Genomic DNA, 23,583 nt, shown 5'->3' with positions numbered 1-23,583 from the left:
GGTCACTGAGTCTGTGCCCAGTACTAGTCGTAGGAGCATGCTCCTGTGACCAGCATCTTTTTCCTGCATTGTATCCATATTCATCAGCGACCATCACTGATGAAAATGGGACACCCAGCAATTTGGTTGCTGAGCGATTCATCGCTGACCGATACTAAGTCAAAATCACTCAACATCCAAATTGCTCCGTGTGTACAGAGCTTAAGAATATAATAGTGTGCCGAGCGCGGCTAGGCACCGTAGCCGAAGCATGGCAAGTGTACCGAGCCATCTGAGGGGCCGCAGTACACATACAGTAACCATGTCAACATTGACATAAAAAACAAAAAAAAAAACCCTGTGAAACGCGTGACAACCACAAGCTTGTGCCGGACTGTGGTATGTCGACCATTTTTAGGTATCAACCCAGTACTGTTGACCTAGACATTGCCAACCCCCTATACCAGGCATGTCCAAACTGTGGCCCTCCAGCTGTTGTGAAAGTACACAACAGCATGTCTTGCCATAGTTTCAGCATTCCCTAATAACAAAACTGTGGCAAGGCATGATGGGACTTGTAGTTTCACAACAGATGGAGGGCTATAGTTTGGACATGCCTGCCCTATACCATAACCCTCCGACCGCACTACAGGACACCATGTCAGACATGCGGATAACCAGTGTAACATTAATAAAGATGCATGTCTGTACCCAGGTCCCGGTAGGCACTGCAGGATAAAGATGTATTTGTGGGGTGTCCAACACCTGGGTAATTTACTAAGATGGGAGTTCTATAGAATATGGGATGTTGCCCATAGCAACCAATCAAATTATATCTATTACCTTCTAGAAGGTGCTAAATAAATAAGTCGATTCGGATTGGCTGCCCATAACAACATACCATCTTCAATAGATCTCCCATCTAAAGGCTCACATACACTAGTCAGGGCATGGTTGTATAACTTACTAAAGCCCCATACACACTAGTTAATTATAGCACCCGTGGCCACAAGCAGCCAATATGGTGCGTACACACTGAATAGTATCAGCTGCCAATATAATTATGTCATCGGGGCGCGGAAACATGCAGGTCGATTGGCTATATATTGAATGCACACACTAGATGATATAGTGACCGATATCGCTCAGAAAGCTCTTTTTGAGCATTAGATTTCACTAAATGCTCTAGTGTGTATGGGGCTTTACTTGTAACCTACAGTTTCAGTTAAACACATTCAGAACAAATCAGGCTTGCTGTTAGACTAATGCGGTATACACGGTCCAACTTGACATTCAATTTTGACTATATATTCACAATCGAATCGAGATTGCATATACATCGTATGGAGATGGAACATGTTTTTAAGCTTTCTATCCCGATTCGATGCCGATGCGCGCTCCTGTTCAGCTGAAATCCAAAAGCCAAATAGACAAGGCAGTAATGACTATATATTGCAAATAGAATGTAGATGGCATGAACAGTATAGAAATAGTAGTTAGCAAAGATTGCATAGCAATCGACTCTTAAGTCGAATAGCAAAGGAATCTCACCGTGTGTACATTGCAATCTTTGCTCACTGTACTATTTACATATCTACATTCAAGCTGCCCTATATAGTCATTGCTGCACTGTCTTTTGGATTTCAGCTGAACGGGAGCGCGCATCAGCATAGAATCGGTATAGAAAGCTTAAAAACATGTTCCATCTCCATTTGATGTCTGTGCGATCCCGATTCGATTTTGACTATAGAGTGAAAATTGAATGTCAAATTGTACCATGTGTACATAGCATTAGTCTCTGCACATGTTACATCTGCCCCACCTGCAATCAACATGGTTTTTCCCATCAGAATGATTTTGAGATCCTTACGGAGTTATGCTGACCAAACATCTACAGATTTATTGTCCGATCTGGCTGGTTGGAACAAAAACCTGGTAATGGATCAAAGCAAATGACAGTTGACCATTTCATTTGAAATGCTGGAAAACTGCCAAAACCGGTCATTCAGATACTACCAAGTTTTTGTTCCAACCAGCCAGATCGGACAATCGATCTGTAGATGTATGGCCAGCTTAACCCCCACATAACTCAACACTCCAAACACTGCATGTTTCCAGGTCTCCTCATCACAAGTACACCTGTCACATGAGGTGTTAAGGGTCCTGAGGGCCAAGTTTGATAACGGACTTAAAAAATGCCCAAAAGTTGAATACCGATGATAAAAATGCCCTAATTATCACTAAGGTCTGAGCATTACATAGAAGTCTGCACTTTTTCTTTGTATAATGCTTTAGTGAATGATATTTGATATTTTGGTTTGTACTTAGATTAATACTAAAACAAAACATCTGGATGTAGCTTTAAATACAGACATTGGAGTTTTCATTGTGACATTGTTTTTTGATAGGTCCTTGGGCTGTCATGCTGGCACCCACGTCGTGGCAAACATATGGCTCTTATTCTACTAGCCCAACGTGCTCATGTTCGTCGGCGACGTCGGCCACCTCAGGAACGTGTTTTCCGTGCCCGCACACAGTTCTTGAATTTACCTGAGGATGTAGTTATACAGCGTTATCGTCTTCACCCAACACTCATCCGTGATTTATGTCACTTATTAGAGCGGGACCTGCAGCCCTCCACTGGACGCTCACATGCCCTTCCTGTATATGTCAAAGTGACTGCAGCCTTGAACTTTTACACTTCTGGTACATTCCAGACACCAGCAGGTGATGCAGCGGGGATCAGCCAAGCAAGTATGTCCCGTTGCGTAACACAAGTGACTGAAGCTATTGTACGCCGGGCACATAGATTCATTCAATTCCCAAGAGGGCACATACCGCATAAGACAGCTGCACGTGATTTTCAGAGACTTCATGGCTTCCCTGGCACAGTAGGGGCTGTTGGCTGCACTCACGTGGCACTAAAGCCCCCATCGGATCATGAAAGTAAATATCGCAATCGCTGGCGTTACCATTCCATGCACATGCAGGCCGTGTGTGATGCCAGAGGAGTACTGACACACATAGTATCAGAATATCCGGGTTCTATGTCGGAGGAGGACATTTTAGAACAGTCAAGCATGGAGCACATGTTCCAGGATCAAAAGCAAGAGAAAGAATTCTGGCTAGTCGGTAAGCATAGTGCATGTTGAATAAAGAAGAGCAGCGGGTGATCACATAAAGGTATGGATATTAGGTTGACCCCAAAAGGTCGGTATGCACAAGATTGACATTAGTTTTTCACTTTCATTGGGTAACAATGCCGACACCAGAGCCCATGGTCCCCGAATTAGCGTACCACTAAGCTAGCCATGAGCCTCGCTTTGCTCCCAATACACTCAGCCCACTTTACTTTTGCCAATTGAAATCCACATGGATGTGTGGGATGGATAGGTATAGATAGCTATCTAAAAAAAAATGGTGGGAAAATTCCCCAAAAAGACATCAGGACAACTTTTTGCTTTTGTCGACCGTATAGTGTCAACTTAAACATTGTCTGTCAGCCATCTGGATACCACCACATACACATATGATCACATATGTGATAAATAAATACTTTGGACCTTAACTACATTATTTATGATAAGATCCATCGATCCTGGGACAAGAAGAAATTATGTACATATTTATTATAGTCTAGCGCAGGGGTTCCCAAACCTTTTTTGAATCATGGCACCCTAGAGCATCAAAATGTTTTCAAGGCACCCCTAGGCTAAATGTTTCTTATTGAGAAATTTAGAAGGAAAAAATTCAATTGACTACATTGTGTGTATAAGTAACAGTTATGTGGTGAGGGACAGGATTTGCTCCTGTTTGTCCACATAGATCAGGGCTGGGAAACACCAGCCCTCCAGATGTTGATAAACTACACATCCCAGCATGCCTTGCATCAGTTTCAGCATGGCCACATAGCAAAACGAATGCAAAGCATCCTGGGATGTGTAGTTCATTAACATCTGGAGAGCCGTTGTTGCCCAGCCCTGACATAGATTATGATTGGCAGCCACCAGCACTGGTTTTGCCTGTTACATTGACCATTAAAAATATGAATTGATCCTGGTCCACCAACCCAAGGCACCCCTGCAAGTGTCCTGAGGCACCCCAGGGAGCCTAGGCACACAGTTTGGGAACCACTGGTCTAGTACTAAAACCAGGATTAAAAAAAAATAAATCATAAAAATCCTTGTCAAAATCTCACATCCATCCTCTCTCACTCCACCCCTCTACCTTTCCTTGCAGGAGGGCGCTGTTACATCCAGAAGCCCTGGCTGATGACCCCACTAGAAGACCCTCAGTCTCCGGCAGAGGTGCAGTACAATTCATCTCATGCTGCAGCCCTAAACGTCCTGTCTCATGCGTTCTGCTGTCTCAAATCAAGGTTCCGCTGCCTAAGTCGGAGAGGAGGATCTCTTCAATACAGCCCCCTGAAAGTCAGTCAAATATTTGTAGCCTGCTGCGTCCTCCACAATATGGCATTAAGTCATGGCCTAGAGGTACCAGTGGAGGAAAGCGAGGAGGGAAGTGAGGGAGAGGCTGAGGGACAGGCCAATGAGCAAGCACATGAGGCAAGAAGACAGCTACTGCAGATGTACTTCAGCTAGAGGATATCATGAGCATTTTTTTTTTTTGCCTTATCACAAACTACAAAAAGACAATTCATGTTGCATTTTGCAATCAAATCATGTTAATACACTATTATTAGGGAATTAATTGAATAAAGTATCAGTATTAATGAGGCTTTATCATATCTGACTGGCCCTTTGCAGTATATTTAAAAAATAAATGCCCTTGCCATAGTGGCTGCCAGTAGCAAGGTACATTTAAACAGTATATTTTGCTGTGTAGAAAGTAAAATATGGTCATGGTCACCACCACCAACCATGATTTCAATGAGATCTTTCTCTCCATAACCACGGAACATTTAGCTAGTGTTCATTCTAGCACCCACTGTCTTTGAAAACCCACGCAGTTCCTCTTCCCTGCCTGGGGTGTCGCTGTCTGCTGTAGTGCTTCTAGCACAGTGTGGTCTGTATATCAGCACTGATATGCAAACCAGACCTCTGCTAGAAACACCACAGCAGACACCGACACCCCAGGCGGGGAAGAGGAACTGTGTGGGTTTTCAAAGATAGCGGGTGCTAGAATGAACACTAATTTAGCAGTACTGTTAGGACCTCGTGTGAAATCACTTCAAGACCGGTCACACTGAAACATTCATTTTGCAAAAAGACGATCTTATCTTTTTACCACATAGCCAAATAATTCAACCAATCAAGTCACGTAATAAGGTGGATAAAAAGGCTTTCTTTTCCCTGTTGCACTTGTATAATGTCATCTAGTTGCACAGAACATTGTACCATAAGTAATAGGTAAAAGCTAGATAATATATCCCTTTCATCCAGGACAGCTATGATGTACTGTATGCATATTGTGTCTGGCTAAATGCAACACTACATATAGCACTTAGTTACCATTAGCCCCACATGTGCAAATCATAAGTATCCTGGATTAAACGGGATATTACAGCAAGCCTAGTATTCTACACAAACAACCAAAGCTGTGCTCAGATGCACTATCTACCCCAGAAAGTCAGTACACTTTTTCTCTTTTATTTTACTGTGGACCTCAAGTTGTTTCATTGTAAAAAAAAAAAAAAAAGAAGAAAAAAAAAAAAAACGAAAAAAAATAAAATAAAAACAACAACACACATTGGGGACATGAGCTGGGATCAAAAGAATTTCCCAACAGTTGGGAAACTATGAAGAAAAATATATATTAAAATAAAAAGATATGGGTAGACTGTAATAAGGGGAAGCGAAAGAGCAAAAACGAGCCCCTCTCGCTGCTAGGTTGGGGTAGTTCAGGAGTTTTGGATTTGAGGAAGGGGGGGAGGGGCTTAATTCAGGGTCCCTCTGCCCTTGAGCATGTATAAAGTACTGGATAAGCAGTACTAGCACGGAAGGTCAAAGGAGACAGAAATTTCTCTCTATAGATCGACATGGCTTTTTTTTTCAGTTCCTTAGTCTTCCAAAACAATGGGTTCACTTGTACTGGCAGGATGGGGTGTAGTAAGAGAGGGTAGAAGGCCAGGTGGTCTTGGGGGCAGTGGTAGCTTCAACTTCAGTGGCTGATTGGGGCGTCGAGCAGCTCGGCGCATTTCCATGTGCGATAGGGATTTCCTTAAACATCTGTAAAAAATAAAATAAAGAAAATACTTTGAGAATAGGCAGTTAACTTAGAATGGCAAGAATTATGTTTCTATGTGAATAGTTTCAGTCTAATGCTATATTTAAGAATATGGAAAGGCGGGAGGGGAAGGGTTAACAATAGTACTGTAACAGTGGACACTATATAGAATCCCCCCTTCCATTGTGATTAGCAATAGGCTTTTACAGAGACAGGAACTCTTACAATTGGACAACAGTTACAGGGTGGGCTTTTAGTTACCTTGTGTCTTTAGTAGCCACAAACACTACAGGATTAGGGGCATCTGCAAGGTTGAGTTTCTGCCTCTTGACATTGGGTTGAGAGCTAGAACGGACACCAGAGAAGGAGCGGCCATTGGCGGAGAACGGAGGAACTACCCCCACTCCGGATACCTGAAAACAAGGTTTGTTTCTAAGCACTTATGTATATGTATATATTTGAGGAAAATAAATAAAAAAGTTGACAATATAAAACAATTCGTAACAGAAGATGAAGCACAAGGAAGTACAGTAAGAGGTACTGGGTCAGTGCTTGAGGTGGCATGAGCAGTAAATGGTAATGCATACATAAATCTCAAGCACACAACATATGAATATGCTATGCACCGATTCCAAATCCATCATTTGTATGCTTGAGGTTTATTTAGTAGTTTGCATTAATACATAGGCTTTGCCAAAATCGAGTAGCAGATGAATTTAAGTAATCAAGAGGGAACTCCAGCTGACATCTCCAATTAACAGCTGGGAATGCCGAGAACACCCCAGTGTCTATTGTCGTAAGTCCAAAAGCTCCTGTTCATAGCCTAATAACTATTAAGTCTGCAAACAAAAGGATGTCTGTTATATGTTGTGCCTACTTTCCAATTCATAAATTGAGAAAAAAGAAAGCCAGCTGTCTGTAAGTGTGAACTATGGAAATGTGAACTAAGAAAGAAAATGTAAGCCATAAGCACAGTGCTGTATTCACTTACGGCTTCAAATGCTCTCTTGGCGGGTAGCACACTAAGACCTCGACTTTGAGTCAGCTGGTTACGGTTTATTGGAGTTTTTGTCCCACGTGGAGTCTTGGGCTTTAGTGGTGCCTGAGCAGCTAGGAGAAAAGGAGAAAGCTGTAAATATAAAGACATAGCAACAACAGATTTAGAGATTAGACCTGAATTTGTAAGACTTACCCAACTCTTTTACAATGGCAGCCAAAGGAGGACGCACTAGGGGCAGGATCTTCAGTGGCGTTTTAGCTGCTTTCGGTAGTCGAATAGAACCTGGTGGAAGATTGACAAAATCATAAATTGTGGTAGGCTGTACTGAGAAACGGCACAGAAAAACAACCACTCACTACCGGATGACTCACATTCCGCCTTGATGGAGTTCGAGTTGATTGGGGCATAAGGCCGACGTGCAGCTCTCCTCGGTTGCAATATATCTCTGCACATGCGGCGTGCAATACGGGTTAGTTTGGTCGTCTGGAGAAGGAACGTCTGACGGTTCTTTGCCAGCAGTTTAGCGCGATTTGCGCTGGTGGTATACGGGGACAAACTTTGAGCTTCTGGCCGAGAGATATGACCACGAGAATGTGGCTCCTGTTGAGAGAAAATTATTAATGCTGGACAGGGGAAGAGGACTATAGAATACAGTGCATTCAGAACGCATTACTTTGCTATACAACTTTAAACATTAGGATTAGCTCATCCAGTTGAAGTTTTGCATCAACTTATAAAAAATGCAGCATACCTTTGTGGAGATGAACAATTATCATGTGCTTATTAAAACTACCTGTCTGCTAACACAGGAACTGTAAAAATTCTTCAATATCATCAGAAATGTGATGGTTTTCACAGTAATGTATACAGTGACCGCGGTCGGCAAAAAAAATTGTGGGTCCCAGAGACTCCACACTAAGAAATTGGGGTCCCTACTCCACTGTTTCTGGGTCCCTTAATTTAAGCTTTTTGAGATCCCCATATAGCACCAGAACACCCCATATGTTATACACATACAACATGGAGTTTTACTCATTTTACAATACAAATAATGCTTATTATTACATTGGGTACTTCTTTACTTTCACGGCGCCAGCATGGCGCCGCGTGTACTTCCGGGTTACGCTCGCCACTAATTAAGTAAAATAAACTAAGTTAACGCCATACCAACATGGATAGTTCATACCTCCACTATCCATGTTGGCATGGAGTTGATTTTAATTAGCGTGGCGAGCGTAGCGAGCCACCGAGCCCGCAGCGTGGGCGAGCGAAGCGAGCCCCGCAAGGGGACTCTGACGCGCGGCGCCATGCTGGCGCCGTGAAAGTAAAGAAGTACCTTACATTGCATTGATCTCACATAACCAACAAATGCAGTGCTGGGGCAGGGAGGGGGTTAGGGGCCAGTAGTAGATAAGGGTATTTAGCAGCTGAGGCAGTACTGGTGGAAAGGAGGGGGTTAGGATCAGGTAGTACTGGGTGCAGGGAGGGGACAAGAGTAGAAAGCTGGGGCAGTACTAGGGCGCAAGGTGGGTTAGAAGCCCACACAGTGAATCCTCCTGCAGTACACTGGAGCCGCCTTCACGCTGGGTGCTGGAGAGGCCTGTTCCACAGGTGCCGTACCACCTGCCCCTGTAGTGCCAGGTGCAGTCTCCCACAGCCCAGTGCCTAAAGTGGTCCTGGAGAGGTGGGGAAACTCATTTCACACTCAACCAGAAACCTCCACCCACACACATTTAGGTGGAGCCAGAGTCAGTGCTAGGATGTCCGGCTCTCCCCTGCAAACAATAACCTTCCACCCATACTACCTAAAGGACCAATGAACGCCAAAGGCAAGTAGCAGAAAAAGGACAGTGGTCTCACAAGGGGCCTGGGTACACAATACTACCTCCAATTCAAATTACATTAGCCACCCACTCCCCTCCACCTCTGCCAACCAAAACCCCATCCACTCCTGTATCTACAGCACACAGCAGCGAGAGGCAGGGGTACAGTAAACTCAACCCTCCCCACATGCAGATGCACACACCAGAGGAGAGCACCTGGCCGAGGACAGCATGTATAGGGAACCCTTACCTTAGGGCAATATGGAAGCAAAGTGAATCATTAGTACATGGCAGCACATGTATATGGATGCTTTGGCCTGCACAGTACAGCACAGCACATGCATGGGGCAGTGCAAGACAGCACATGTAAATGCCCGCCAAGTTGTAACTGAAAGCAGACGATTGGCTACTGTGTATGCACTTAACAGTCTCTAAATAAGTCTGTAGTACTAGTGTGTATCACCAAGCATTATCCCAACAGTGGAGCAGATTGGTGAAAGTTGATTTGGGATTTTTAGTGGCCACACATAATGAATCCAATATAAACTCTTAATATAAGCAGAGTACGTTAGAGGAAAACTGTGAGGCCAGTTCTTTGAGAACTGAAGCCTGGCTGAAATCGGGTCATACAACAGTAATTCGTCCAAAGCACTCATTTAAACCAGCATGGATATTACTACACATTTGTAAAAATCCCAATACCAGTGGGGATCGCAGAAACTGGACATTTTAACAAATTAATTTCCCGATCCACAGAGAGCGCAGATCATTGATGACCGGCGCCTCCTGACGACGGAATGGTATATTGCCCCTGCAGTTGTACGGGCACATTTATTGCGGTCTGAGGTGGATCAGAGTTCTTACCGCTTCATTGCCGTGCAGTGTGAATGGGTTAAACGGGTCGAGCAACCAGTTTCCCATTCACACTATGGAGGAGGCAGTGCTTGGAGCAGTGCCAGCTCTATGCGCTGCCTCCTCCCCGCCCCCGAAGACGCACCCCACATGACATCAGTAAACCTGCAATATTGCCGGTTCGCTACTGCGATCTGAACAGGCCACACATGCAGGGTCGCACCAGGACTGAACCGTTTGAAAGTCCCGATGCAACTCTGCATTTGCGGTCTGAACGCAGCATAGGATTTAAGAAAGTTTAGAAACCACTAAAGTTGCACAAAACACATACCCCTATATTCCTTGCTGCACCTTCCAGCTGTGTTGGTGTTTTAAGCCCTCCATACTTCTTCCAATAAATCCAGCAAGATGCACATAAACGGCATTGCATGTTGGGAGGTCCCCAAGCATACCACTGAGCAGACACCGTGGCTGTAGGAGAAAAGACACAAGTCTGGATGTTATGGGTAAAGAAAACAAAAAACAAACTACATGGAAAATAAACTAAAAAGGCATGAGGGGGGTTGATAAATTAAGAGAAAAAAAAAAATTACAGTAAAAGTGTGGCTGGGTGGGGAGAGAGAGCGAGCGAGACGTTGGGCCTGATTTTACCCGAGAAATCAGACCAAATCGTAAGTGTATGTCATCCAATTGGATCCAATGCACGGTCCCGTGCACATCTGATCGGAATTGGAGGGGGTGGCCCTTAAGTGGTTGCTAAGCATCAGCAGATGCTTAGCAACCACAATGTATTGCATTTAACACAGTGCAGGGGGGGGGGGGGGATTGAAAAATCCTATCAAAAAGAAGAGACAGCTGCTGAATGGCTGAGAGCTCTCTCAGCCAATCGGCAGCCGTCCAGTCTTTTCAAAAAGATTCTTCCCACGCCCCCCCCGCTCCCCAAAAATAAATAACACCTCTAAGTGAGCTCTCCTGAGCTACCGGGGGAGCACAGTGGAAATCGGGGCCAACTTGTCCTTAAGATAAGTCTGCCTAATGTATGAGGGGCGCCTTAAAAATGAGTATAAGTAATTAAGTGAAGGGCATAAGGAAAAGAAAGAACCATGATTCAATGAGAGTGCACTTACTATGGCAGCTTTCACAGGTTAGACCCTTTTGGAATCCAGCTCCATTAAGTCCAGGTTTAGCTCCAACAGATATTATCTGGTTGGGGTTTGGTTTGGTGCTAAGGAAGGGGGGAGGAAATCAATTATACAGACATAGGCACCAAAACACACAGCAGATCTAGAAGGAAATACTCTGCTTACTATGTCGGGATGTACACTTGTTTCAGTTTGCTATCTGCCTCTGCTGCCTTTAGACGTTTCTGCAGGGAGAAAACGGTAACGTGAAGACATACATCATTATACGGGGCAGCACGGATGGTGTAATGGTTAGCATTACTGCCTCACAGCACTGAGCTCATGGGTTCGATTCCCACCATGGCCCTAACTGTGTGGAGTTTGTATATTCTCCCTGTGTTTGCGTAGGTTTACTCCGGTTCCGTCCCACAATCCAAAAATCTACTGGTAGGTCAATTGGCCTCCAACAAAATTAACCCTAGAATGTCTGTGTGTGCGTGTGGTAGGGATTATAGAGATTGTAAGCTCCACTGGGGCAGGGACTGACGTGAATGTTCAACTATTCTCTATAAAGCGCTGCGGCATATGTGTGCGCTATATAAGAAATTATAATAAATAAATAATATACTCCTGCATCCACGACTCCACCAAATACACACAGTCCTTACCTGCTGGATATAACGGTCTGTAGTTTTCCACATATAGTAGAACTGAACAATACTAGCCAGAGATTTCCAAGGAAGCTGAAGTGACAAAAAATAAGGGGGTTTGAAAAATGCAATAAGTGGGAGATGAGAATCGTAGATGCGGCACTCACCAATGCATTTCACTTACAAAGTCTTGTCGAATGTCATTGAAATCTTTCCCATATTTTTCCAACGCCTCCTCAAATAACATGGCTTCTGATGCAGACCACTCTTCCATCTCATCTCTGCACAGAACTGGGCCTCCCTGAGGGACAAGCGTTGACATCGCGCGAGCAAGATCATACCCATTCCGCTGTAGTGTATCCATGGCATGGAACTGCAAATAAAGCAGAAGACTTACCACATGCGGTTTGTCCTTTGTCTGACAATTGTGTAGCACTACTAAACAGACATACACATCTAATGACAGGTTCTCTACTCTGGGCCTGATTCACAGTTGCACTCTATTCTGATGTTCACCCATTTCAGCAATTATCAGAGATCCATTATGTAGGCGGAAATGGGAGGGGTCACAAAAATGCAGGTGCGGTCAGGCCGTTCTCAGGGCATGACTTGGGCAGTGTGCTCGTAACATGTTTCCAGCATCTCAATTACAGTGAAAAAGCTGGACGACCATACACTTACTGAAGAACACTATGGGCCCTATTTAGTCCTGCTCCGATGTTGTTGGTCTGCGCATGCGCTAAAATACGCATTTGCGGACCCGTGGTGCAGACGCCTTCGGCAAGTTTCACATTTGCTGTAGCGTTGTCACAAAGAGGGGTGGGCTCATGGGAACACCCAGCGTTTCCCGGGGCGTGCTCCCAAAAATGGTGTGTTCGGTCAGAAAAACCCTGTGCGCCCCCTTGTAAACGCAGATGTGTTGAAGTCTGCTCAGGGCAGGTGGCTGACGTCAGCGCCCACCCTGAATTTGGCCATGTCCGTGGCAAATAAAAGGCAGTCAAGACTGACTATTTGCGAATGGGTAACCATTGAATGAGTTTTCGCCCGTACGCCTATATGCGAATAGATGCACACCCATTCAAACAAACAATAAATCACACACATATCGCTATTGCGTGTGTTTCATTGTGAACGCAGCCTAGCAAACAGGTCTGAATTAGGCCCTATGTTTGCATGACCTGCGTCTGATGCTGCATTGCAGACAGCCGAGATTGTTCTGGTCGGCGTCTCATCACAAGTTGTGGAATTAGCATATTTTCACACATCCACAAGTTGCAGCTGCGGCAGTGCAATCATGAATCAAGCCCTGTCACAAAAATCATTGTTCAGGAAAACAGGAGAAAATGGATTCGAACCAGTGTGATGTCACGAGATGCAGCAGCTGCGCTCATATGTAAACTTGGCTGTCTGATCGAGCTGCTGCAGTCCAGCGCTCTCGCAAATGTGCCAACAGCTCTAAAGAGAAACAGAGAATGACCATAAGTGAGGGGGAGGGGGGTGCAGACAAACAACAATACAGATGCCCACATCCATCAGATGGTTCATCTCTCTTGGACAAGAAGTGGAATAGCAAGAACTGCGTCCAGAAATAGGAGGGAGAAGACTGCGTATTAAAGATGGAAGTATTTACCTAGCAACCACAAGAAACTGGTCTATTTGTCTGTCTGTCAGCGGGTTCTCTGGATCCCAAACTTTCATCTCCATTTTCTGTTGATTTCTATTGTCAGATTCACCTAAAAGAGGAAAATACAAGTGCCGTAAGCAAACACTGGGACAGGCTACCTGACTCCTACTAAACTCCATAGGCCACAACAACTTCTGAAGGGGCTTTTAAAAAAAATCATGCTGTACATTACAAGGACTTTGGGTTATCCAGCTGCAGGTCATTGCGGTTTCTTATCAATACTGATCTAAGAAATACCTTAACTAGTGTTCATCCTAGCACCGCCATCTTTGAAAACCCATGCAGTTCCTGTTCCCTGCCTGGGGTGTCGCGGTCTGCTGTGGTGTTTCTAGCACATATCTTGTTTGCATATCAGTGCTGATATACAGACCACACTGTGCTAGAAGTACTACAGCAGCCCACGACACCCCAGGCAGGGAAGAGGAACTGCATGGGTTTTCAAAGATGGCGGGTGCTGGAATGAACACTAGTTAACTACTTATTGGTTTGATACAAAATTTAAAGGAATCTAGAATACATACCCTCTGCCAACTGGTCAGGAATTTCTGCCTGATATTTGGAACCAACTCGGATCTCCCCTTGATCAGCCAGCAAGGTTTTCTGTACAGGGTCAAACACCAAGGAGTAGAAGAAGCAATCCTAAAAAGATAAAGGAAGTGAGTAGAAGATAGGAAACAATAGCCCAAACACTGGCAGCCAGCAGAAAGAGAATGGTAGAGCAATAAGACAGAACTAGAGAAGGGTTTGCATAAGAGTAGGGACAGAAGAATACCTCTTTTTCCAAATACTGGTTGAGAAGGTCCGTCTCATTTAGCAGGGTTACGCTGCATTTCCCCCTGCACAAGACACAAGTAATGTACAACAGCCACATGCATTTTAGAAAGGACTCTGCATTTTCAATTACATAATTCAGTTGCACAAAGACAGGATTTAACTAGGGTGGCCAATCCCAGGATCAGCGGAATCCTGGGATCTGAATCCCGGGATTAGACTGCGCATGGACAGTCTAATGCCAACCAGCCTCTGAGCATTCGCTCAGACCCTGCTGGCTGCTCCCGTCCCGGCTGTGCAGTGTGACGCGGTCAGAGGTCACGCTGCACAGCCCGCTGGCCACACCCACAGATTTAACTATAGTTACTTGGTCATCTAACTCTGGTTGTTACATGGTCTCATCTAACCCTATTCAGCCATTATACTGCCATAACCTGCAATAAAAACCACAAGGCAGAGGTAGCTTTATTGTCAACATACCGGATATGGGTAGCAGGCAGGGATTCAAACTGACGGGACAGGAAGAGCTCCCGGTGCTTTAGTTGGTGTCGCTGAGGCTCACCCACAGATGGCTGCTTAGACTCATCCTCAAACTCCCCTGACAATCAAAATAAAACAGTGATAGAAATTAAGATGAATACAATGTAACCATTCATAGTCATTCATCAGCAAAGCAGAATGAAAAAATAAAATAAAAAAAGAAGAACATATGAATGAATATTTATTTTCTATTCGTACAGCCAAAGACGACGTTCTCATGTGAGAAGGCTTGGAATATAAACTTTGGTGACTTCTAAAATAATCCCATTAGTTATCAAGTGTGCATGAATAGGAACTGGGCTAAATGATGTAGGACATGAAAGCTATTCATTGTCAACAAAGTTTAAGTCTAAAAGGACTACAGCATTTACACTTTATCCTCCTAGGACAAACTAAATAAGTGAAGCTATAGAGATAGATGCTACTTACGTGCATTACTGTCTGCTAAACTGTTCAGACTGCTGGAGATGTCTCTGCGACGGAATAGACAGACAACCTTTGCTTCTACATTTCCATTAGCAGTCTACAAGAGTAAAGGGTTACAGCTGAGGCACATACTTCTGAATCCACATTCATTATATCTTCATACGGAAGCATTATAGGAACAAGCAGAACTTTTATAAATATACCAAAGATTTACTGTTTTTATTCTCCCTAAACTCACCCAACACATCAAAGCTGTTACTGTTTACTGTGATTGTATACCTATTGCATTGCCTAGGCACCGATTATACATGCTATTTTTTATCCTTATATTAATTTAACTAATTTAATACATTTATTTTTATCTTTGTGATCCCCAATTGATCTTACTAATTATTCTCTTATTGACCAAATTTTGTTTTAAGCACTCCACTTATGCTGGCCATACATCAGAAAGATTGATCGCGCTCATTATTGTGTACAATTTCCCTTCAATTCCCCGGCAGTCCTTGGTGGTTTTTGGACACACAATGTGCACACAATCCATCTTACAATCAATTGAGATTGTATGATTGGGTACAATATCTTTCTGATGTATGGACACCTTTAGTTTCTCTTTTTCCTGAATCCACATTCCGTGATTCTATCTCTATACAGCTACAATACAACACATTCACGTTACCTTGTTCAGTTCTTCTATTCTACGGATCAGGTAGGGGTTACTCGAGGAATTTTCAAAGTATACATAATCTAAAGATAGAGAAAAAGGTTAGTACTATGTGAAAGCACAGTGTGTGATAATGCAAACTGAGGAAGCCGCTGAGTCAATACAAAGGCAGAGAAACGCGTTTTTGACCTCCAGTCTACTGGTTCCTGCTGGCGTCATTCAGTGCCTATGGTTTTCCTACAGTGTGGCAGCAATTCCATTACCATCTGTCCGGAGTGTAGTCCCGGTAATCTAATGGGAGAGATCCTGATTTGGACATTACCCTTATAAAACACGGGTCTGAGGAAAAGCGCTTATACATTTATTAGCCAATGGAGATGATTGCTTTGATGCGGGACTGGTAAATATATTGAAAGTCTCTTACTGCCTCACAAAAGAACTTTCCTGTTCAGTTGAAAATCCTCTATTTACTTGGAGCCACTATCAAGCCTCATAAAACAAATCATATTGCCAGTAGTATGTGTTATATATTGTGTGTCTTGTATGTCTTCTATATTGTTATGAAGTGCACTTCTCTAGTATGTTTTTAGTAAAATTATTATTATTTTAATAAATGTATACATTTGTCTAAATTACAAGTGATTATTAGCCCAAGCAAGACAGCGCCTCAAAGTGGCAGAGACCTTGGTTTAGTTACTTATACACCACTGCTAAAACAGCCTAGAGTGAACAATAGCACACCTCAACCCAGCAACAACCCGGGTTATTTTGGCGATGTGAAATGGGTATAAGATTGGACTGGACATTGGGACTGTGGTGAGAGCAGATAGGAATAGGCTGCAATGTTGTTCACAAAAGTGTTTTCTTCTAATTTAGTAACATATGTCACAAACACAGAAACAAACATCACCATGTCCAAGACTAGTACACCCATTTTACCCCAGTTCATGAGTTGGTGTGACAGCATCAAGGTGGATTGTGTACGTGCCAGGTCTTCAACCCAAGTCTCTACCAGGGTCCAAACCAGATACACTGCAGTGGTTATGTTAAAAAGGTGCTCACTTTTCACCAGTCCTCTTATTGGGCCTGTAACTTTGACTTTTAATGACTCGCTAGTGATAGGCAACAACCTGGGCATAACCTGTGTCCGACATATGATAAGAGCATAAGATTAAGCAATTGAAACATAGGTTCATTAACAAGGCCCAGACTAAATTTGGTGTAAAAGTCATGTGACATTGATTTTAGTCATGAAGGAATCCTCTTCTCATCTAATACAAAATGTGTTTTACTTGTCCAAGTTAGGGGTCACCAACTCAATTATCCACAAGGGGGAAGGTTGCTGATGCAACAGGATGTAGATGCCAACAATAGCACCTCACTCAAACCACCACCCCAACACACACACACACACACTTGTTTTATGTTGCCCTATGGGTCACACTGTGAGGAACTGCCTCATGGCTAATTGAATCACCTACTAAAAGCCTATAGCAAAACTCAGTTCTCAGCACAGGAATCAGAATGTCTCCGGAATGGGTGCTTTGCAACCAGTGTATTCACAAATATCCCCTCGTATGCCACAGAGGTAGAACACAACTGGCGTGACGTCCGATGGCAGTTTGCGCAACATTCCCCTCAATAGTACCATAAGTAATTTATCAATGACAGGCCAGTTTAATTCAATCAAAGACCATCTAGATGTCTTTAAGGAGAGCGTTAAAGAAAATTTACAGGCTGAGGTTTTGCCACAAGTAGACTAAAGCCCCATACACACTAGAGGATATAGTAAGAGAATGGCTTTCTAAGGAATATATTTTACTATATCTTCTAGTGTGTACACTATCGTTAATGAAGCGTGCTCCCGTTCATCAATAATGACCCATTATCTCATTCTGCATGCACTGATAAGGGAGGTCCTCGTTAATGCTCCACCCATCACCCCCTCGCCGTTGTTCGCTTACCCGCCTGCATCTGCAAGTCTGTAAGCACTTGCCAATGCCGGCAACCCACCAATATCGGTGTTGGCGGAGATCGTATAGTGTAGGCACATCCAGCCCTCCAGCTGTTGTGAAACTACACATCCCAGCATGCCTTGCCAGAGTTTTAGCATCCCCTTATAGCAAAACTGTGGCAAGGCATGATGGGACTTGTAGTTTCACAACAGCTGGAGTGCCATAGTTTGGACATGAGTAGTATAGTGTCTGTATGGGGCTTAACATGCATATTGCTGGCTTTTTTCAACTGCGCACTAGCGAGCCGTACTGTTCAATTACAAAATCATTCCTGCGGCATCCCTGCATTAAGTCTACTGTGGGGGATACAGGGATTTTAATAGGTGTCAAATGGCAGATTTTTACCTTTTTCATTAAAATGTGGAAACATTATATACATGCACTGTATAATGCAGCCCTTTATTGAACTTTAAAAGAAAAAAAACATGAAAAATGACAGTTACTGGCTATTTAACTGTACATAATTATGCACCAGGAAGGCTGGTTCCAGAGATACGCATCTCTCATTTTCACCTACTCAGGAGATGCATTGCTAATAGCCACATCAACCCTGCTTGAGATCTGCATTAATGTGGATTTTATAAATGCACAAAATAGTCACAGCCTCATTTTCTACTACCTGCATAACCAAAAACGCAGCTAATTTAATTGAGGCCTTATATTATGGTGTACAGCATGTAATAATACAAACAAACTTAGGGGGCGATTTAACTGTTTTGCGATAGGACCCGATTTTCGGATCCTAAGAGCCGCAGTACAATTCCGGAGTACAATGGCTCCCTAATTGTACAGGCACCCTGATGGGTGATTACTATGTTAAATGCACCCCTATTGTTAACGCCACCCGAAGCGTGGCGAGCGCAGTGGTACGCATCCTCCGACCTTTTTATACCCCCACTATCCATGTCGGCATGGAGTTGATTTTATATAGTGTGGCGAGCCCGAAGTGTGGCGAGCGCAGCGAGGGGACGCGGAATACATGTGAAGTTATCCGCGTCTGCTCGCCATGCTTCGGGCTCGGTGGCTCGCTACACTATATAAAATCAACTCCATGCCAACATGGATAGTGGGGGTATGAAAAGGTCGGAGGACGCGTACCGCCGCGCTCACCACGCTTCGGGTTGGCGTTCATAGTGGCGGTGGCATTAACAATGGGGGTGCATATAACATAGTAATCACCCTTCAGGGTGCATATACAATTAAATCATCGTTTTGATCGCATCGCATGGCATAAGATTAAAATCGTGGGCGCCGTGCTAGGAAACAAGTACCGAACTCCCATCTTAGAAAAAACGTGTCTCCTAGTGTTCATTCTAGCACTCTGCACCTGTCCCTGCCTGTGCAGGGTTACAGTATAGGGGGTCAATAATGTCTAGGCCGACCACTAATGTTCAACACCTAAAAATGGTCAATACCATAGGTCGACATTGCCAGAAGGTGGACATGGTGGAGAAAAGCTTTTCATGTTTTTTTTGGTGTATGTCCACACGGACACCGTATATATGTATACAGACTCCTCGCATGGCTCCCTGTGCTCGCCATGCTGTTATATTCTCACTTGGATAGTAAAGTAAACCAGTCTACACCATAAAAAACGTGAAAAACTTGTGTCAACCATGTCCATCTTAAGCTTGTGTGCACCTTCTGTCAATACCGACCTATGGTATGTCAACCTTTTTCAATTATCGACCTTGTCATTGTCGACCATGAGTGGTTGACCTAGTGAGCATAGACCCAGGGACTGCATACCCCTGTGCAGTCTCTCTGCTGCCTGGGAAATGCCCCCTTATAATCTGGTTTCCAGTAATACGCCTTTCGCACAGAAAAGGTTTGTAACAGTGTTGAGGACCTGGGAATTTTGACACAAAAGCAATAAACTGGGTTGAAATACTTATTATTATACCGTTATTTGCATTTCTGTGTAAAGGGAAGGGGGGTTGTCATGCTGGGATCACAAAAACAACCCGGTGCTCAAATGCCAGGTTTTAGGAACAATTCTGTGCTGTATAATAGACAATTGCTCAAATGCAAGATCGGAGGGCTGCTGGCGTTGGCATTCCAGCTGGGAGTCTCCGGATATAGCGAGACGAAACGGCCTAAAGTTGGCTATTTAGGTGCTGAAACTGCACTTTTTGCATTAAGCCTATTACTTTAGACAGGCTTAGCTGCTATACAAGGCTAAACCCGTTCCTAAAGACAACACTTTAATAGGAGATCAGGCGCCAAAATACAATTGAATCACTCCCTCTAATGGCTCCATTAGGCACCCAGGACAGAGCCACCTGTAAAAAACAATTGAATTGCCCCAAACTGACAGTAATAACCAGGTTCTGCAGATACACCACTACACTTAAGACAGGCTGTCAGTTTAGACCAGGCATGTCCAAGGTTGGCCCTCCAGATGTTGTGAAACTACACATCCCAGCATGCTTTGCCACAGTTTTGCCATTAGAGAATGCTAAAACTATTGCAAAGCATGCTGGGATGTGTAGTTTCACAACATCTGGAGGGTCAACGTTAGACATGCCTGGTTTAGACTATCAATGTCTCTTCTATGCTGGCCAGTATCCAACAAATCAGCAGACTCCCTCTTCTCAAAGCAAAATTAAAATAAAATGTATCTCCAAGGAAAAAAATGACATTTAAACATTACATTTCTGTCGGGCGCCATCTAGTGGAAGCTATGGAGAAAACAATAAAATCTCCCTATAAATTTAAATGCAACTATGACGACCAAATGCAATATTTGGGAAAGTATGGGAATCGTTACCCGTGGCTGAATGTCTGAGTCCAAACAAAGACAAAAGAAAAAAGCGCAAGGTCAAACTAAAAGTCATGATTAGTTTGTGCCAGTAAAACATTTTTTAAAGGGCTGCACGCTGTATGCTGCACTTAAGGTAGCTCCGGAGTTGGTGTTTTGAGATCGCAGCCCTATAAAACTGCATACAAAAATCAACAGTCCAGGGGAAACTTGACCAAGAATTACTTCACAGAAAGGGTAGTGGACAAGCGGAATAGCCTCCCATCAGAGGTGGAAGAGCAATTTAAACATGTATGTCATTTCGTTAAAAAATAAATATAGCCCCATACACACTAATCGGTATTTCTTTATTAGCAGGGGGCCCAGATTTCCTACATATGCTAACATAGTGAAATCGCATTGCACATCGCATGGCTTTTTGTGGCATGAGATGTGAGATGCGATCTCAGTAGTTAATATGGTAAAACAATACCACTCTCCACGTCACCCCGAAGCGTGGCGAGCGCAGCAGAACGCGTCCTCCGACCTTTTCATACTCCCACTATCCACGTCGGCTTGGAGTTGATTCTATATAGTGTGACAAGCACAGCGAGCCCCGCGGAATACATGTAAAGTAATCCGCGTACGCTCGCTACGCTTCGGGCTAGGTGTCTCGCTGCGCTCTCCACACTATATAAATTCAACGCCACGCCGACGTGGATAGTGGGGGTATGAAAAGGTCGGAGGACGCGCACCGCCGCCGCTCGCCACGCTTCGGGGTGATGTGGAGAGTGATGGCGTTTTACCATATGAACTACTGAAATCACATCTCACGCCACAAAAAAGGGCCATGCGAAGCGATGTGCGATGCGACTTCACTCAGGGTGCAGTGAATAAATGAACTACTGAGATCACATCGCAAGGCACAAAAAGCCATGCGATGCGATTTCACTATGCAGAATAGAAGCAAATAGCTTAGTGGGCGCCCTGCTAGAAAACAAGTATCCACTAATCTTTAAAAAAATAAAAAGTCTAGAGTGTACACCCAATAAAATAAATGATGCGTGCTCCAGCACATAGATAACGACCCCCCTCCCTTCCGCCTCAGCTGAACATGCAGCTTGATTTTGTCTACATGACTTAATAACTTTCAAAGCCCTTCATGACCAAAGCCAAGGTACTTGAAGCAGCTTCAAATTTCTTACTGCCCCTCTCAATTACTACGATGTGCAGATGATGGACTATTAACAATACCTAAAATCTGCCTGAACTCATCTGGGGGAAGAGCTTTCAGCTTTATGGCTCGGACTCTTCCCCACATCTATCAGAATCCTTCACAAACAGACTTTCCTGTTTTCTCAAGCATTTCACCAACATCCACTGTTAAGCTTGTTTTGTGCGCCGTAAAGTCAAACGTAAAGCACTTGGAGTCCTATTTGGAGAAAAGTGCTATATAAATGACTTATTTTATAGCAACAACCCACATGTTCAGCGGTTCCCAGTGATGCCGCTGAACGATAACGCGTATGCTAAATTTGTTCCCATGCTGCAGATATAGTTAACTACATCGGCCGCGGTGTGGGTCGTCTAGTGTGTATGGGGCTTAAGGATCAAATAGGGTTTGACCTAACATTACGGTAAAGGGGGGGGGGGGCGCAAATTAGCTGTCACTTTCTATGCATATGATGCTAGAGGAGGTGGCGTTGCCAGTATTTTGTAACTTAAAATATGAAGCACCAATTTAGTAAGACCTTTAAACACCGAGGCACTACGTGAAGTGTGTGGGCATACATTCTGTACATGTGGTGACATAGTGAGGAATATAAACATTGGATGTTCCTTAGACAAAAAAAACGAAGAAATGTAATATGGTGCAGTTCACTGCAGGAACAATAGGTACAAAACAGGTAGTTAACGCATAAAGAAGTGTACATTAAAGACCTATACAGTGTAGATGAAATATTGAATGGGCACTTTCTGCAGCACTATAGTATCTACATGCATAAATAGACTCTTTGAAATTGGATTATAGTTTTTTTTTTATATAACACATGTATATTTTAAAAGGCTAACGCTGCTTACATATCCACACCTATTGCGGACGCTACGCTGTAATTTTGATGCGTTAACTAGTATTTATATATTTCTCTGTATGACGATGTGACGGACCAAAACAGATGATTTTTTTTTTTTAAATTAGCAAACATGAGGTTTGAAAACTAAAACCCATATGATAAAATATAACTTAATAATATATTTATTTTTGCACTTGCAGTAATGTTTTCTCCTTTATTCAACCACACTGCTCCTGATACTAACACTGTGCAGGTGTATTGTAACCATACATCAGATACACACTCATCTCCTTTGCATATCTCCAGCAGGCACAAAATCCACTGCACCTGTGAGAATATATATATATATATATATATATATATATATATATATATATATATATATATATATATATATATATATATATATATATAAAAATATAAGTTCCATCACGCAGCCAGGCATTTCAGCATACCAGGGGTGAACATAGAAGCAGGCTGCTACTTTCGCAGTGTTGTACTGTACTTCTCAGGTACCGGATGAGACGGCTGCGGGCCGCTGTCACGTACGGGAGAGTATAGGGGCGCACGCAGAGTACAGCCCTTCCCCATACATTGTACACATGCGCTATATAAGAGCATCAAACGGCTCATACTCACCGCCCACCCGGTACATATTCGCCGCCATCCTCCTCTCTCCCGCGCACAATAACTCGGGGCGCCGAGTGTGTTTCCGGTGCCCGTAGGGAAGGGGGGGGGAGAGAAGAAAGGGGGATACTTCCGGTAAGGAGAAGAGAGGGAAGGACTTCCGGACAGTAAAATAGAGGAAGGGAGGTTAAAACAATTACTTCCGGTGATGAAGGTCGCCAGACAGGCGGCTGTGGCGGCGATGAGTGTTTCCGGCCAGCAGCAGCTGCCTGAGTGAGAATCCTACATATGAAGCCACGCCCCCTCACTGGCGTCGTCACACTGTCACATGGAGGGAGCGCTGTGTGACTGTCTGGTTCAGTGAAGTCTATAAAGATTGGGAAGAGAGCAGATGTACACACAAAGAAATAAATTGGATAGAGATAATCTA

General features: G+C 43.7%; 1 protein-coding gene across 2 annotated transcripts; it reads right to left on the bottom strand.

Annotated features, from left to right (window-relative positions):
- Window positions 1-5,276: 5,276 nt before the first annotated feature.
- On the bottom strand, window positions 5,277-23,343 carry MTA2 (metastasis associated 1 family member 2). 2 transcript variants are annotated; one of them, XM_083165231.1, is made up of 18 exons: window positions 23,166-23,342; window positions 15,712-15,779; window positions 15,036-15,129; window positions 14,547-14,664; window positions 14,068-14,131; window positions 13,817-13,934; window positions 13,242-13,344; window positions 12,967-13,066; window positions 11,796-11,984; window positions 11,630-11,704; window positions 11,148-11,206; window positions 10,968-11,065; window positions 10,172-10,311; window positions 7,537-7,765; window positions 7,358-7,447; window positions 7,157-7,275; window positions 6,427-6,578; window positions 5,277-6,167 (listed from the first exon to the last, which is right to left on the bottom strand). In XM_083165231.1, exons 1-18 carry the CDS (start codon window positions 23,191-23,193, stop codon window positions 5,999-6,001), a joined length of 2,013 nt encoding a protein of 670 aa, XP_083021357.1. In that variant the 5' UTR covers window positions 23,194-23,342; the 3' UTR covers window positions 5,277-5,998. The 2 variants fall into 2 exon arrangements, with proteins under 2 accessions (XP_083021357.1, XP_083021358.1); XM_083165232.1 differs by lacking the exon at window positions 6,427-6,578 and having other exon boundaries at window positions 23,166-23,343.
- Window positions 23,344-23,583: the final 240 nt, after the last annotated feature.

This window comes from Crinia signifera, chromosome 11 (genome assembly GCF_055691185.1).
Source record: "Crinia signifera chromosome 11, ASM5569118v1, whole genome shotgun sequence".
Taxonomy (NCBI): Eukaryota; Metazoa; Chordata; class Amphibia; order Anura; family Myobatrachidae; genus Crinia; species Crinia signifera.
This window is presented reverse-complemented; position numbering and strand designations above follow the sequence as displayed.

What these genes read in the sequence shown, in the direction of transcription:
- MTA2 (XM_083165231.1), bottom strand. Translation starts at nt 23,193, where the DNA reads ATGGCGGCGAATATGTACCGGGTGGGCG. An exon ending in TTTAGCAGACAGTAATGCAC is followed by an intron (nt 14,665 to 15,035) that starts GTAAGTAGCATC and finishes TTTGATTGTCAG; the next exon opens with GGGAGTTTGAGGATGAGTCT. An exon ending in GTGGCTACTAAAGACACAAG is followed by an intron (nt 6,168 to 6,426) that starts GTAACTAAAAGC and finishes TATTTTTTACAG; the next exon opens with ATGTTTAAGGAAATCCCTAT.